At 43.4% G+C, this 17,781-nt stretch overlaps 1 protein-coding gene across 1 annotated transcript in view; it reads left to right on the top strand.

Moving 5' to 3' along the window:
• The window catches only part of KDM4B (lysine (K)-specific demethylase 4B), a 65,932-nt gene that overhangs the window by 19,322 nt on the left and 28,829 nt on the right, over positions 1-17,781 (top strand). Inside the window, exons 5-7 of the mRNA XM_010087292.1 lie at positions 1,775-1,824; positions 3,866-3,969; positions 7,901-8,038. Coding sequence (XP_010085594.1) covers positions 1,775-1,824; positions 3,866-3,969; positions 7,901-8,038 — 292 coding nt within the window. The remainder of the gene's footprint in view (positions 1-1,774; positions 1,825-3,865; positions 3,970-7,900; positions 8,039-17,781) is intronic.

Genomic DNA, 17,781 nt, shown 5'->3' with positions numbered 1-17,781 from the left:
CCTGTTTTAAGGGACGTTAATCCCACAAAGGAGCTTTGGATCAGGATTAGTTTTATCACATTTATGTAAGTGATGAATGGTCTTTGTAAAATGAAAGCTACTAGCTTTGTCCCAGACAAATGAAATTGAATTGTTCGATAATTGCACAATTTAAGGCACTGTCAAATTTTGGTCAGAGGATGTTGGGAGCCAGTTGCTATATTTATTATTTTGCAAGATTAGGTGCTACATAGTGTTTTCCCTTAGATTTTTTTTTTTTAAGCCATCAGTTTAAATCAGCTTAATGTCTAAATCTTGAAGCATCCTATGTATGATTTCTGTCCTTTGTTATCTTTTCGAACCTGCCAGACCACAATCGGTAAATTTTGGTTTTGTACCAAAGCAACACAGGATACAGCTTCTCTCTATTTCTCCTTACATTGTAGATCAACTTCAGCCTTGGAAAACTGAGAAGCTGAGCAAGGGGACTGGCTGAAAGTCCTCTAAAATCAGGTGTATTTTGAGAGATCTTATAGAGCAATACTGTTTACCTGTTGTTGAGATTGTGCAGCTGCCCGCTGCAATATCCTGTTCTCAGCTTGTCGTAATGAGACGTGATGGTTTTGACATCTTTATTGGAAATAACAAAAAGAATGCATTTTTTTTTTGTTATTCACATTGGACAAAAGTTATAGCTGGTAATAAATGTCATTCTCACTAAAGTAAATTTTCCAAATTCTCCATTACAAAAAAAAATGATATGAGAGCCCCACTTAATTGCATACAGAATGTAAACAATAATTTACAAAATTCTGTTGACGTTATGATGTGCGTCATCACGTTCAACATGTTTGAGTGTATCACGGTATTTAGTGCCCCCGTTAGAACCTGAACATAAAATCTGAGTCACCCCATTTTTGCCTCTGTGAATATTTTGAGGTACTATACCTTCAGAGCATCAAGGTAAGTAACAAAAAACCCCCAAACATTTAGGTCAGATTCTTTTGTGCTCTTTTTACCCTTTCTTTAACAAAGCTGTCTTTAAAGTAGTTGCTGTTCCCTGCACCCTTTAATCTTGTTTTCCTCAGAAGACCCTGTTTTTTTCATTCACCTCGTTGAGAAAATGATCAAATAGTTGAATTCTGTTATTTCACGTCAGACAGTCCAACCCAGCGTGGATATAAGGATCCCCTGCTTCAGCTGTTGGGAAGAATATTTATTCTTTTGAATAAAATGAAAAATATTTGCACAGAGTTTTCTTTGAAAAAGTTTGAATTAATTTGCTGTAGATACGCCCATGTACACAGACCCTCCTTCACACCTTTTTTAGCCCATCCGAAATTTCTTGTCTGTTAATCTTTAGCACAGCCTCGTGGTTTTATTTTGCAGATATCGTTCCAGTGGAAGATGTGCCTGCTGTTGCCTGTACTGATTTATTTCTGCTTTTTCCATTGCTTTATCATCACTTTGTCTTCTCGGTTTTCCCTTCTACCTTGTGAGCTCTTGTGAGGCTGTTTGAAAGGATTGGAGGAGAATAACACACACCATAGAACAACCTGTCCAAGGACTTTTAATAAAATACTGGCTTGCTTCCATGTATTATTATTATGTGTTACTGATACCTTCCAGACTTCTAAAATTTCATATTTCGTAAATAACGTATTTCCAGACGTTAATTCTAAGTATGCTGTGCTAAAAGTTATTACCACACTTGTTTCTAGGATTCTTTTCTTTCACTGGTTTTACATTAGAGAATGATTTTTTTTTTTTTCCTTTTGTGTCATCTTTCTCCCAGGTATGCCATACCTCCAGAACACGGCAAGCGATTGGAACGCCTGGCAAAAGGTAAGCTAAAAAAAGCTCCTGTCCCAGACTAATTAACTCAAAACCTACGTGTTTCATCTTCAGTGATGATTTAAAGATGGAAATCTGTTGTTGAAGTTAGTGCAGCAGAAGCAGGCAGGAAAGTCTGAAAGACTGTATTCTGATGCAAAATAAAAAAAAAAGGTTCTGATCCTGTTTTTCCAGCATGTAGGTCTGTTCATAGTAATGATTTCTTGCTGACATTCTGTTGACTGTTTCATACTCCAGTAAAAAAGGGAGGGTGTTGAGGGGAGCAACTGGGTGTGTAGGGCAGATGTGGATTAAATGGGCGTAAATGTCCCAGGGCAGGGTAGTATTGTTCTCCTGTGCACTGAGAGCCATGAGCCCCTAAATACAAATAGTATTGAAAACTGCTGCTCAGAAATGTTGCATTTTGAAGCTATAGTTCAGTCATTTGCCAGGTTTTATAAAAGTTACTAAAAAGTAAGTAAAAGCTAAGAAGTCAATAAATCCAGAATCCAAAATATCCCGTTGAAGTCTGACATGAGTAACACTATGTCTCTTTGCCCTTTCTAACTTATTTTTACTGATTTTTACTTATTTTTTGAGACACATGGATGGTTGGCAATGTATAAACCGTAAGCAACTTAACAATGATCCCGTCTTTAATTTTCTGTCGCTTAATATCTTCTGGAAGTTGGGTTGGGTCATGTTTTGAAACTACAGAGGAGGAGTGCTGCTGCTTGGGTGTTCTCCCTGTCCTGTGCATCGGTGGTCGATAGGATGAAGAAGTTTACAATAGAAAAATGAGTCTGCAATTAATATGGAAAATGAATAGCTGAGCTGAAAATGGGCTCACTGGGAGAGCTCTGGAGCCCATGGAGAGAACGTTAATGTGTTGCCATGTTATTGGTGCTAATCACTTAAAATGTGCTCCTTTATTAGTAGCTTTAATGAGAGCCACTTAAACTGTGCATTAAAAAGAGGAACTGCAGAGAGGGGCGGCAGACTGGGTAGCAGACAGTCATAATTTAATTGAAATGCTTTTAGTACAAAAATATAAGAAAACCTGGAATCCAGCAATCCTTTTCACTTGCTGAAACCCCTTCCATTATGTCTCATCAATTAGTTTTGTTTCCAGAGCTTGGGTTATTTATTCTTCTAAATGGTGATGGTTTTTAATCCCTATAAACACGTAATTTCTTATTGAATCACCCACTTGGGGTGGACCACGCGGTCTTGAACCGAATGGTGGTGCATAGCTTTAGGTGACATTTCTGGGAGCGAAGGGATTTGTTCAGTTTTCACCACAGTTTTAGTATTTTCATTATTTCTGATTTGTTTTAATAGCTCAGCATGGATTTTGTAGCTATGGTAGAACTTCTATAGTGCTGAGCTTCTGAGTCAGATCGTACCGCCTCTGCCAGACCAGTTGGCGACCACTGGAACCAGTGAATGAGTGTTCCCCCTTCCGCTGCCTTGGGATGGATGTATTTTGTTCCCTTTCTTTCTTTTGCCTGAATTTTAACATCTACATGCTATTTTTTTCCCTTTAGGGGGTGGTATGTGGGGCAGATCAGTCTGGATCCCCATGAATTGTATTCCTTTCCCAGGAATAATGTAGCTGCCCATCAGAGGAGGTCTCAAAAGGAGAGTGGTGTTTGGAGGAGATGCTGCATGCTTGTCATTTTGGCTGTATTGGGAAAAAGCGTGGCTCAGGGTTTAGGGTACGAGCCAAAGCTCCAGGCAGACAGGTTCTGTTTCTTACTTTGCTGGGGTTTTACTGAGATTTTTCCCAGATCAGAAGGTTTACATGCAACCTCTCAACTTGAGTGGAGTTTAGACTTGGGTACCTCAACATGAAAGTTTTTGTCACAAAATTTATGTGGCATTTTAAACGATGAGGGATGTGCTAATTACCAACACCTTCAGTTGTATGCTGATTGTTCTGACCTATACAAAGTGTTTGGGCAGGTTTTCATTTTTTCAGCTGGTCTCTGCTTCAATAATGACTGGCTATAATATTCCTGTAGTGATGCTCCTCTTTGTCATGTCCCCGCAGGATTTTTTCCAGGAAGCTCTCAGGGATGTGATGCTTTCCTCCGTCACAAGATGACCCTCATTTCACCCTCAATCTTGAAGAAGTACGGCATCCCTTTTGACCGGGTAGGTACAAAGGATGCACTGGAGGCTCTGGCGAGTTGTGGAGGTGCACAGAGCACAGCACCCCTCTTCTAAGGAAGCAATTCATTGCAAACCACTGGGGAGCAATTTGCTTAATTTCTGAATGCATTATTATGCTAAATGTCTCCTATCGGTTTAAAGCAGGTGGCTGGCTGTAAATGAGGATTTGTGGTTTGGCTGAGACCCTGTGAAGTGCTTCTCAGCAGAACAGCTTTCCCTAGAACTAACTTTGGCAGTTAGGGAGCCTCTCCAGGTAGAGAGAGGCAAATGTAATGCTGATGCTGTGGCTTATCAATAGGCAGCATAACTCCTGGGTAATTCTTGAACACAGACTTTTTTTTTTTTTTCCTCCTGGATCCAGTATGAACCAAAAACTGGAGCTGAACGTGCTGGTTCTCTGTTGTGTAAGCGTTCGTTCTGTGCTAAGGCAGAAAGAATCCATGAATCTCTTAAGTCCTCTTATTTGAAATACAGGGTCGTGTTTATTTGGGATGATCGTTTTAATGTGCTTATTCTTCAAGTCTTCTGGCAAGAAGTAAATCTCCTCAGCCAAGCATGCTTACAAGGGATTTAGTATCTGTGCAGAATCAAACAGCTACTGCTGCTGTGTGTTAGCAGCACACGGAGCCTGTCCTGCCGGGGTGTCCTGCCTTTGGATGGGAAAAAAAAAATTGAATTTAGAGGTATGGGGACTCTTAACTCCAATGGGACGTGTCAAACAATGCCTGATTCAAACCGGTTTCATCCTTCCCCATCCCCTTTGCATCATCATCTGTAGATATTATGACCATCTTTTTCTAAGTAAGAACTCTCGAGCTCTGATATATTTTTTTAAGCATTTTTTTAAAATTTTTTTTTGTTAGAGTTAGTCCACCTGAGACAAAATGTAGCATTGATTTGATGAGCCTGGTGATTCTTTGAGATGGAAGTAAAAGATCTTGGCTCTTTTATAGCATAAAAACTGTGAATTCATTCAATTTACTGCTCCAGAGACTGTTTCATTTTTCCTAGTGGAAGGCTGTGATGAATGAAATTTGAAGTGTGATCATCTGGCTTGTCAGATGAGTTTGCTGTCGGTGCAGGGGAGACTCGCAGGAAGCTCTGTGGTGTGACACCAGTGGCGAGGCTTGGCTTAGTTTGCACGTGATGGTTGATATTAAATTGTTCCTAGAGAGCAACAAACCATTTTTCCTGTAATTCTATCTGTGGAACTGAATTCCCCAGTATGAAAACATTCCTACCTGCTACACATGGTTGAAAAGAATAATGAAAATAATCTAATCACGGGATCTGAATTTTTTGGTAAGGATTTTCACTTTACAAATTTCACTTTACAAATTTGGAAGATGGGAGGCAGCTCGGGTTAATGCGTGGATGCCTCTCTGAGAAATGACTTTTGATAGAGGATAAAAGACATTATCTATCCCGACCGTATTCAGAAAAGAGGACAAAATGTGTAGCCAGTGCAAACGTGTGTTCTATGTTTGCTTTTCCATGAGGAAAAGTGGCATTGACTAGTAATTACATAGTAAGCGATTTCTGATCAATAACCAAGCAAGAGGAGCAAAGGAGGTTGTAAAAAGGCAGCAGAGGAAAGTTTTCCTTCCAAGCATTTCCCAAGTCAACTTTACTGAGCTGCATGGTATGGATGGGATAGAAAGTGGTTTAAATGTGGGAGTTTGTAATTTATTGTTAAAAACTCTTTTCTTGCTTAGCCAGGCTTCCCACTGTGATTTGTGAGATGAAGATTTTTCACAGATTGATGTCTGGTGTCTCCTTCATACTGAGTATGTGTAGGAGCCTTTAAAATACCCACTATCTGAATGATAAGAGTCTGATTTTTGTCTCCCTTTCTTTTAAAAAAATAGAAGAGACCAGTGTGCACATAGAGGACGATGTCACTGTCAAACCCAAGCTTTTTGAAGGAAGGGGGTTTATTAACACGTTAGTTAAATATAATTCCCAATCCTGATTTACCGAGTGTGGGGGGAGGGTGTTTTTTATGGTCGCTTCTCTCCGGCACTCGCTGGAAGGATGTTTTTAAATGTAAAGAGGAGGAGGAGGTCTCTCCAGTCGGAGCAGCCTATCTCCGAGCACCTCCTGTCCTGAAATAGCAGCTTTTGAAGGGGATCACTATTATCCAGAGACAGTGAACGCGTGTGATTTTTGTTTAGAAACAGAGATAGGATCCCTTCATCTCAATTCTTGGCAGATCTCAATGGAGTGAACAGGCACGTATTTATAAATCTCTATAATGGCATTCACTTCTGAAAAAAAAAAGAAACAGATCAATACTAGGGCTTTTTAATAATTAAAAATGTGTATTTCTGTAATCTCCTATTGATTTCTCCATTTATTCTTCAGGAGCTTGCAGAAGTCAGTAAATTTAGGGCTTTCTCCGTGAGTGGCAGTTTGTGCTGGCTTTCCTTCAATAGTTATTACTTTTCTGCATGGCCTATCCATCATCTTGAGTGCTTTCTAATTTATTGGAGGGATAATGTTGACAGCAGTGACATGGAGGACATACACTGTGGGCTTGAAATGAAGACACCAGGATGTGGATTTCTTGACAGAAACATAATCTTTCCGTCTGCTGAAGTTAGCAATCTACCCCTCTGCTGTGATTTATGGAGAGGGCTGGATGGGAGGGTGCTCCGTGGAGCTGGGCACAGACCGGACCTCAGCGCCTCTCATCCAGAAACACTGCAGAAGCTTCTTGTATTAGCATATCAGCTTTTATTCGCTTTTTTAAAAAAAAAATCCTGCTAACGTTAATAACATTAGCAAGTGTGGGTTGACGGTTGGACTTGATGATCCTTGAGGTCTTTTCCAACCTTAATGATTCTATGAAGCCTAGACCAGTCGAGTGGGTAAATGTTTTAACTTCTGTTGATGTTTTTTTCTATTTGGACCCATCCTTGGGTGTATGGGTGTAAGTTCTCCAAGATCTCTGCAGGCTCTGAGCTAGCGCTGGTGGGAAGGGATCCAAATGGAGTTGCTTGGCGTGTGACTGCTATTGAACGGTCTGTCAGCACTTCTGGCTTGGAAAGACAGGGAAGGTCAAATTTTGCCTCTTTCCTAATCCATAGGAGGGAGGTGCTGTCACACGCTTGCTAAGCTGGAGAGCTGGATGGGAAGGGTTGCTCCAAGCACGCCGTGTCACTGCCAGTTGCTCTTGGGATCTCTGCCACACTCTAAAAATTAAAGGACTTTCCCCCCCCCAATGTCTTCTTTGCATAAGATATAAAAAGAGGATTTTCTAGAAGCATCACAAATTGATTGGCCTCTGATTGCAGCTGTAATCTGCAGAGTTTTTAAACCTTTTATTAATAATGTCCATAATGTTTATTGTTTTGATTTTACTTAAGTAGGTAATGGGCTGTAATTTTTAGATTGTTTGACTTATGGGTGGACAAACGGGAGTGAGTCTGCTAAATGTGAGTGGTGAAATAAAGGCAGTGGAGGGCAGCGTGTGCTTCGGCAGGACCCTGCAATGTACAGTCCACGTTAAGAGGGAAATCCAGGTTTCTTGGCTCTGCTGTCATGGTGGTGGGAGCATAGATTTGGATTTACCATGAGCTAAAGTGGTCGTGATCTAAAGATTTCTTGATCTCCTAGAATGCTGCAGCCTGAGACCCTGTCTGCAACTGCAACCTGAGTCTAAATAGTTTGATCTTGTGACCCCTTCCATCCATTGTACTGTCTTTTTTTCCTTATTACAAATACTTGAGTATTTCTGCTGTTAGCAAGAAACTGTTCTAGGTTTAGCCAGGACTTGGCAATGACTATTCTGCCTACCCTCCAGTTGAAAGAGAGAGATTTAACCAGTGAACTTTTTTTATAGGTCTCTGTTCTCAAGCAGCCACATCAACTGCTCTGTGGAGTATCCCTTTCTTTTGTTCTTGTTTTTCAGATCACCCAGGAAGCCGGAGAGTTCATGATTACATTTCCTTACGGTTACCATGCTGGCTTCAATCACGGCTTCAACTGTGCTGAGTCTACCAATTTTGCCACTTTACGATGGATCGACTATGGAAAAATGGCAACCCAAGTAGGTGTCTGTCGGGATGAAAGGTTATTTAAAACCTCTAGCTCATGAAATGCAAAGGAATGAGCGGGAGACTGAACCGTCGGGATGAAATGGAAGGTGCCATTGTTTCGACGATGTGCTCTTTCGTTGTGCCGTGTCGCTGTTTTATGCCTGTTGACGATTTGTGTCACTCTGAGGGCATAGCATTGACTTTCTCAAATGCGAGATGTTACACACACCTTGTGAAGAGGCTGTTTGGAGACTAGTAAGTTGGGATTAGTTTTCTGATGCATCCAAACTGCATTTCACAGTGAATAAGGTGACTGATGTAACTGAATACAATTCATTAGGTACACATCGAAGGGGAAAGAATACGCTGGAAATACTTTTAAGTGTTAAAGAGACTATGGTAATAGCCTTCTGAAAATACCTGAATTTCTCTGTTCTATGCACTCGGTTAAGTTTGAAGAGGAGAGTCACGCTGAAATGACTTTGTGGGGCTGTTTCTCATTAGGGCAAATTTCTGGTATGTTTTGTTACCTTTGACAGTTCTGAAGTCAGTAAGGGTTTTCATGCCAGCACACACACTGCATTCTCTTGTTTTTAACTGTGAAGTATAACTGATCAGCTTACCTGGTTGGATAGGATCTGTGAATTTTTAAATTGGGGATCAGCTCCACACAGCCTTTGGGGAATGGATAAATGATGGCAGAGGAGCTAGCACTTGAAAATTCCCTCGGATGTTCCTTTCCAGAAAGGCAGGCTTAGTTTTCACTCTGAAATAGCATCTATAATATTTCCTTTACTCATTTTTCTCCAGAAAGGCAGGCTTAGTTTTCACTCTGGAATAGCATCTATAATATTTCCTTTACTTATTTTATCAACTCAGCTTGACCGTGTAACTTTTGTAATGCATCCTAATGCTTTCTTCTGGACAAAATGAACTCTGTTGGAAACGGACTGCAAGTACATCTGTGTCTCCATCTGCAGAGCAGTGTAGTGATGTCTATTTTTCCTTTACAAAGGTTTATGTTCCAAGAGTAGCAAAAGGTAGATGATTACTGAGTGGCATTACTCTTCTCCGCTTTGGGATCCTGTGGTCCTTGGCAGTGCCCTTTCTAACCCTCCGCCTTCTTGCTGTAATGCCTTCAGCCATTTTTGAGCCAAGCTGAAATTTTCCACCCAGAATTATATTCAGTAGCGATGATGTCGTGTGTTAATCAGCCTGAGTGGCTGCTTGGTGACTAACCCAAGTCAGTCTTTTTTGTTTCTGGAGGCTGGTGCTGTTGCTGGCATTGCAGGCTTCAAGGCATCTTGTAGAATCCCCCCAAAAAACCCCCCATGCTGTTTCTTCCTGTTTTTCCTTTTTAATAAGTGAACATCATTAACCCAGCTAGAAAAGGAAGATGCTTGTCACCCTCCAGGACCTTTTTTCCTGCTTTCTTCCCCTCTTTGGTATTCTGTATCCTCCCTCAGCAGCCGCAGGCAGTCTTTGACTGTCCAGTGGAACAATAATTGGTGTCTGAGAAGCTTATTCCATGGAAAGCAAGCTTTCAGGTTCCTGAAAGGTGAGGTGTCTGTTTTGTTGATTTTTTTCTAGTAATATTCAGCCCATAGTTTCAAGGACTCCCCTGTTAGCCAACAAATTTGACATTTGATCTCTCTCCTTTTCTGAAATAAACAGATTTTATTATTTCATTTCTGAAACTACAGTGCTGTAGGAGCATCTTCTGCGAGACATGCTAGTGGCCGTGCCGTGAAATATAAAACCCAAATGTACCATGAGATATAAAGTACACGTACTCCACGTTACAAAATTAACACCTCTGAACTGCTAGTAATGGCAACTGAAATGAATCTCCCAGCAGAAAAATCCTCATGCTGAAAAGCAATGGATTTGTCCCCTCTGTCCCCCGCCAGTGTTCAAACAGTGAACCCTGCGCTGGTGTTCGTCATCTCTCGTACCCCATCCGGGCTGTGGACGGACCCTGGGGCAGTAAATCGAGGCTCCGGGTGGAGGCTGGAGTGGGCGTCGTATGTTTGAGTTTATTCTGGAGTTAAAGGGATGGTGAGAAAAACCTGGAACTGTAAGAGACCTCCAATGAATGTTAGGTGTCTTAAACTCAAAAACAGCCAAGCAAACCTGGTTTGAAAATTTAAAAAATTGTGTTTGTCTGCTGTGACCTTGTATACCGGGTTTATCTGTAGCGAATGGTCATGGTATTACACCCCAGAAAATGGGGTTTGTCAGGGAAATCCTGACAGACCCTTAGTGCAGCAGGCACCGCTCTAATATTAAAAGCAATTTTGGGTTCAGCCATGTGTTCACAAACAAGTGACATTTGGGAAGTGCAGTTTTAGATTGAGCCTCCATGCTTACATTGTTAAGCAGCGTAGCGTGAAATTACCGAACAAGCGGCACAGAGAGCTCCCAGCAAATCTAGGGAGAGAAAGTTGAAGTGTGGAAGGAGACGCCCAATTTATTTCCATTGCACTCAGTGACACTTGTCTGTTCAGAGATTTCCATTTCATATTGCCTAGACCACGTCCTGCATACATGTTAATTAACCCTTCGATACCTCGCCGGCGGGTTCCCGATGAGGAAGGAATGCTGATACCCTGTAAGGGCAGAAGGTTTGTTTAAATCTCATTTGAAGTTAAACAGGGACTTAATGAAATACCAGCTGAGTGTATTCGCTCAAGCTGCCCATGTGATTGTGGAGAGAGACGTCCTGGAGCGTGTGATTTTTGGTTAACTACAGGTTTTACTAAATGTAAAAAAGGGCTGTATTGATTGCTGTGCTCTCAGGCACAGATTATCCTTGCCTGCATCAGAGCAGGTTATTTTTTTTTCTTGTCACATACTCATTTATGAAGTTCTTGGAAACTCTAGCCCGGGTGGCTCTCTGCAGGTACGTGTGCTTCTGCGCTGCAGCCAGCTGGCTGGAGGGCGATCCTCCTCCTTTCCGCGGGTCAGCAGTACGGCTCTCTGGTCCTACCAGTACTCGTGAGACTGGGAACAAGGTAAGGTTCCCAATTAGCTGGTTGTAATGTTCTCATGAACATTATCCTTGGGATGAAATTTGGATTCTGTTCTGCTGAGAGCGATGTATGTCAGCGGCACAGCGTAGGAGAGGACCGGCGCGGGACGGCGATGGCTCACCTTGGAGGAGCACAGGCAGAGCCGTGCTAATTGCCTGCCAGATGGAGGAAAGGCTCAGCTCACCGCAGCAGAACCTGCCGGGGCTGGGAAAATACAGAATAACCACACTGGAGATTAAAGATCAGCTTCTTAGACACCGGTTCTGTTCCAATTGTAGAACAAGCATTGGCAAAAAAAAAAAAAGCTTTTGAGAACTTGGTGAGAGGTTTTGGAGGCTCTTTCAGAGCTGCTATGGGGAAGTTGATGTGAAGGGACTGGAGGGTGTACGTGTGACGGTAACTGGGGTGCGACGGTGGGTTTTGTGGCTTTTAATGGACGGTGTAACCATCGCTGACAACTAACCTCTTACCATATTGACCAAACATCTTTATTGACTAAATATAGGGCTAAATGTGTGTCCGCATCTGGATGGGATGTCTCTGGTGTCCGTGCAGCGTGTCCCAGGCTCAGGTGGGCAGTTTGGGGGCTGATGGCTTTTGGCACATGGGTTACCCAAATTCTCTGCTTTCTGAGGTTTTCCCTGCTCTTGTTTCAGCTTTTTAGCCACAGCAGGTGCTTGCCTCTTAAATCTGATTTGCTGATCCTCCTGCTAATTGCTTCTCTAAAGCCTCGATGCTGAGTGCTGCTATGCGACAGACAGAATTCATGTCGTCTCTCACGATGTGTATAATCCTCCGGACTGATTGCTCTCTGTTCTTAGCAAATGTCAATCTCTCTAGGTTCAGAGGAAGGGGATAACATTCTCCTTTCCTTCATTTAATTCTTTGGTGGTGTACCACTGGGAAATAGATGTCTTGCCTACAGCTGGACGTTGTGCCCAGAAGTGTCGGAATTAACGGCTCTTTAGCTGTTATCCCATTTATTGTCGGTGTAAATATCTCCATCTGTCCTCGAGGAACCTTGCGTTGCAGCTGACTTCTTCCCAGTCAAGGTGACTTTGAGGCCATCCACGGCTTGCCCGTTCCCCCTAACCCATGGATAACAGTGAAGAGAGATCCAGGAGAAATGAGTTAAAAGGAGGTTTCGCAGGTGTTGGAGATACTGGCGCACTGTTACAGGAGTCAGCTGGAATCTGAATACTTTGCTTTAGACCTTTTTCTGATTACATCCCTTGGGTTGGGATGGTTTCATTTGTATCTCCCATAGGTTCTGTTTGCCTGCACAGGCAGAGCCTTGAAAGTCGGGGTGAAATATTTTCCTTTGTACTCCCTAGTCGAGTTCTTCAGTCATTTGTCTTCCATTAACGGTGTGTTACGGGGTTTTTTCTGTTTGGCTGTTGAAGGGGTCCTGGGGAGTGAAATGCAGTGAATGATAATTTTCATTCCCTGCTGTCTGGTTTGTGGTTTTTTTTTTTTTCTGTTTTGCTACATGAGCCTGCAGTTCCTTTCTGCGTTCCTGTTTTGATTCGCTTTGTTTCTCAAGACTCCTGGACGCAGCCGTCAGCAGACGGAGGGTCTCAATGGCTGTGAGCTGGACTGAACAGCCCTTGGAAAGCCAAGGGTTACAGTGACGTGTCCGTCCTGGTGTCAAGGTGCCCTGTAAGTCTCCTGGCATTCAAAAAAACCCACTTTCAGAGTGAAATTCAAATGTACCTCACTGTCATCTTTTCTATTTCTTTTGCAAGAAAGGAAATAAATGGATAGGAAGGGAACAACCCTACACTTTCCTTTACATGAATAGCAGACACTCCTGGGTGAGAATGTCTGTGTTACTACCAGTTGACATTTTCATGCCTTCATCTTATCTCGTGTTTACTCCAGAGATAGTGCTGGAATTATCTATCTCAATATAAAACAGGGTCAAGTTGCCCTTTCTTCCCCAATCCTACAGTTAACGTTCTGAAACAACCTCATCCTGCGCAGCATTCCAGCATCCTGTGCGGACGGATGGGTGCGGAGCAGGTATCTGGCCTGTCCCTTCTGGCTGTCCTGCCCTTGAGAAGGGACATCTGAGAGACTATTTTTAAATCCAGAATGTAATTATAAACTGTTCAGGACTTAATTCACAGCAAATGGGACATTTCTCCCTCGGGGCAGGGATGGCTGGAGGCAGCTTGCCTCCCTCTCTGCTCAGGGTTTGCTGTAACCCTTAGAGCACTGAACTGGGAAGGATTTGGGTGGTTTTTTTTTTTTTTTTTAAACAGATTTATTTAAAACAGACCTGATTGACTGTAGTTTAATTACAGCAAGGTGTAAAGCACACTGTTCTTGGCTTTTCGGATGCTGCTTAGCCGTGACTTTGGCAGCTCAGGGTGACTCTCCAGGAGCCTGCCGTGGAAACTGCCGGATCTCCGGGATGGAAAGCTGCCCTGAACCCCCGAGTCCTGATGTTGCTGGGTTGACACCGTCTCCTGTTCGCTCTCTGCCTCGCTAACCCCGTGATTTATAGCGCGGAGGTTGTGGTGTGCTCTGCGGCCGCAGTAAATAGCGACGTGAAGAATGTGCTCCCTGCAGCCTGTTCGTTCAGCTTCTCTGTCACCCAGGAGTCCCCGACAGAGCCTCCCAGCCCCAATCATTCATGTGTCAGAGCGGGGGCTTAAGGGTCAGCTGGCTTTGGGGATGCTCGTGTGGCACAGCCATCAAAAATCCCCTCTAGAAGCCGCCTCAGCGTGCGCTTTGCTGTGCGGCTGCTGTTGCTCCTCTGGAATCGCTGCAGGGGTGACACGAGGGGACACGGTTCCACCTCAGAATAAATAACGAAAGAGTGCATTGGGTTCAAGAGTTGCAGAAATGGGGATGTTAGAACGCTGAAAGGCGGTGTGAAGGTGTGAAGTAGCTGTGAATTGACATCAGGCTTTCTCAGCAGGTACCTTTTCTTTTTCCTGTCCTCCACAGAAATTCCATCACTGTAGTTTTAACCTTCCGCCTCTTCGCTTTGTGCATGAAGAACACTTTAAAAATGAAGCCCGCTATTTATTATAGTGCACTGAGAGTAGATTGCTTATAAACAGCCTCTTTTTTTTTTTTTTTTTTTTTTTTTTTTATAATTCCATTTTGCTTCATTATTTGTCTTTCCTGATAGTCATGCTTCTGATTTTCTTCCGTCGTGGAAGTTAGCACTTTTGCTTGGTTCCATAGTGGCAGTTGGCAGTTTCGGGGTTTTTGTAGGGTGGCTCGTAGCTGGGCATTTCCTAATCTTGGTCGTCAGGATTCGGATCTTGCTTCTGCTCTGTGCTCACCCGGCTCTCCAACGGCTTCCAAAATACGTGCAGGTGGGTCTCCGTTATTACAGGGAAGAGACAGAAGCACTTCGTTTGATGTGTGGTTTGCAGAGGGGTCTTGATTGCTCTTAGGATTGATGTACAATGTCTTGCCCTCTTTATTTATATGTCAACTGTCCCGTCATTCTAAGTTGTAGCACTTGGAAAAAAATCTATTTCAGCTTCGTCTCCTTTTGAAAAATGTTACTGAAGAGTGCTCGTTGTTTGATAGCGTGCTAGGAGCAAATCTTGGGTTGTCACTTTAGATACAGACACTTCATATTCCATCAGACGTAATTATTTGTGTTTTTATGAACTGTCTATAGATCTGGGCTGTCGTACGTGGGGTACAAAATGGTGGGTTTCACTGCTCCGTCGGTGTGCAATACAGCGCGGCGTTTGGCTTGCTTTTGAGAAGAGTAAAAAGCAGGTGATCAAACAGGAGGATAAAAGGATAACTTCAGTGGCTCAGCAAGAATTGTCTAGTGGGTCTGGCACTTCAGAGCTGTAGATCCCTCAGCTCACGCTCGCTGCTCGCTCAACGCGTGCCCGCGGGCTGCTGACCTGTGAAATGACACGTGTGCTGCGGTGGCAGCGGGCGGTGGCAGCTCTGACGATGCCGAAGAAATAATTCCTTGAGATAACCTCGGAGTGATGTTCACTATAGACCACATCATACCCCCTGGATAAAAGGCTTGTTTATCCCTTGTCCTGGAATGAGGCTGTCAAAGCAGAAAGCAGCTGGTGCTTTGTTGAATCCCCTTCTCGTGGTGATGCTGAAAGCGCTGAATTTCCTTCTCTGCTCTTTCAGCCTCATCTGGGACCCGTCACTCAGCACCCCACCGAGGTGATCCTGCCCCCGGCTGTGGCTCTGCTCAGCTTACCATGAGTTACCAGGAATTGTGTGTCTTTGGGATAGGTTCAGGACTAGTCTGCATCAGGTGGAGCCTACAGAATAGTAAAAGATGAAAAAAAATTCTGGCAGAGGTTGCAAAATAGCTTTGACAAAAAAACCCCAAAAACCAACCCCACACCCAGACAAATCTCTGTGTAACATCTCAGCAGAAGCCTGGTGCCCCTTGGGATGGGTTATTATTTTTTTTTGCCTAAAATGAAGCATGTCACATGGCATTTTATATTATATCTTAAAGCAGAATCCTCTTTATCACGAAGGAGGTGGAGGGGGGTAAATGTGCCTCCCCAGCTAGCATCCCTTGCCACTTACCCAACTCTTCTACCCACCAAAATTCCCAAGGAAGAAGCAAGGAGAAAGCTGCCAGGGGCTGGGGGACTCATTGGAAATTTTTGCCTAATTGTTTTGTTTATGAAACTCTGCAGAGGATTTCCAGTGGGTTTCCTAATGAACTGGTTTGTTTTTGAGACTTCAGGGCGATGCTGGTAATTACGCGAGAAACAGGGGGTCAAGACTCATCCTCTTTCCCACAAGCTCTCAGCTACCAACCCTTAAACACACAAACTGTGCATTTTAGGGTTTTCTCCTTTTTCTCGAGGTTTAACTCCTCGTTTACTTGCAGAATACCTGCCCCTCGTCTTGCAGGCACGCACTTGCAGCTCGGGTGCCTTTGTTGGTTTTGCAATGAGAGCGTTGCTGGACGGGGCTGAGCGGAATTGGAGCTTTGGGCTGAGGGGAAGGAAAATTAAACCGGAGCCCAGGCTGGTTTATTCTGCCGTACTGGGTGAGCGTTAACTAGAGCTCACGTAACACGTCTGTAATCCAACAACAAACTGGATAGCTGTTTAGGAGTATTATTCTGGGAGGACTTTGTGTTTTTCCCAAAAGCTGAAACTCCAAACCTCATCCTGGAGATTTATGGAGAGCAGCTTAGGAGCGTTGTCTGCGTTAGCAATATCCTATAATATACAGCCAGAGTTTCTTAGCTGCGTCGTGAACGTAACCATCTTTCTTTCTCAGTGACCTGCTTTTAGGCTTCATTGTTATGATAAAAAAGCAGATAGAAAAGCTTTAAGCCAAGATTTTGGGCTGGCTTTTAATGGTGGCATAATAGCAGAAAGAACTTCCACTTTGAGCCTCTTTGGTTTTCTGATATTTAAATTTCCGTTAAGGCAAATTGGGAGGCTGGCTGAGTCTGAAACAACTGTGCAGTGGCCCCTGATTTCATCTAAATGCGAGGGGTTTTTTTTTTCCATGAGAACCAGAGGTGCCAATCTAAATATATCATTCTGGTGACTGTTTCTACAGAAGGAGAAGGGTTATTTTACATTAACTTTTCATATGTTACGGGACAGATGGGGTTCCGTTTAGTGTTGCTAGCTGGGAAGTGAGGGAAGTATCCTTACAAAAATGACACTGAAGGCTGAGGCTGCATTTTTCCATATGTCATTTGACTTTTTTTTCTTCAAAGAGACAGTCTTTTTATTCGGCTGTTATTTTATATAGACTTCTTAGTGTTATTTTAGAAAAATATTGCAAATAAGATAACGGTTACACATTCAGTAGCCCCAAATTTCCCACTTGGAGTTATAATTGATGAGACGGGGCTCCTGGGGTGCTCAGAGATTTCACCCCAGTCTCCAGCGTCGAGTAGCAGATAATAAAATAAGTAGAGGAAGAATGTTGGGTTTTGGTGTTTGAAGAGTGCTTCACTGTGCATTTCCTTCTAGGGTTTTTGCATGTGCTTGGATTGCAAGTTGCCTTTGCGTGTTCTTGTCCTGTATGGTTAGCAAAGTCATCAGCTTACGAAAAAGGAGAGGCGAGGCTGGGAAAAGCCTTCAGAACAAATTCAGTTCCTGCGGATCTGGGGAGTATGGAAGCTCCTCTTGACTTGTTGCTGTTTTGGGTCTCGGATCCCCTGTAACCAAAGGCAAAGAGCTAACCCTAAACCCGATTTTTGTTTTTTCCACCCCTATTTTCAGGACTAGCAGTCGGTCCTTGGAGATGCTGGTGATGATTATTCCGTTGTTTGATCTGTGGCTCCGGCAGCCCCGGGTGTGGTGGTCTGGCCACCAAGTGGGCAACAGCAGAGGAGCGATGGGAAGATATTTGATTAGATCTCAGAGTTCTTTACATCTCTCACCTGTCATTTTGACACGACAGGCGTATCCTTCACGCTGCCGTTTGGCCGTGACCTGTGCTCTGGGTCACCACATCGCTCTTCAGCCTTTCACAGGTCTGCGGGTACGTGGGAGTGCTGCGAATACCTGTGTCAGGGCTTCGGGGTTCGGTTTTGGCTCACACGGGAGAGATGAGGTTTCGTATCTCTCCTGGGTGGTGGTGTTTAACTGTAGACGTGTTAATTTAATAACACCAGAATGTGAAAGTGGTACAATTTGAGGGGGAAAAATGGAATATGGAAGGATGTGTTCTGCAGATGGGAAGGGGCAAAGGTTGGGGGGGTGTAGGCATAGTGTATCTTAGGAAAT

The sequence above is a fragment of the Pterocles gutturalis genome, unplaced genomic scaffold (assembly GCF_000699245.1).
Source record: "Pterocles gutturalis isolate BGI_N339 unplaced genomic scaffold, ASM69924v1 scaffold4306, whole genome shotgun sequence".
NCBI classification, from domain to species: Eukaryota; Metazoa; Chordata; class Aves; order Pterocliformes; family Pteroclidae; genus Pterocles; species Pterocles gutturalis.
This window is presented reverse-complemented; position numbering and strand designations above follow the sequence as displayed.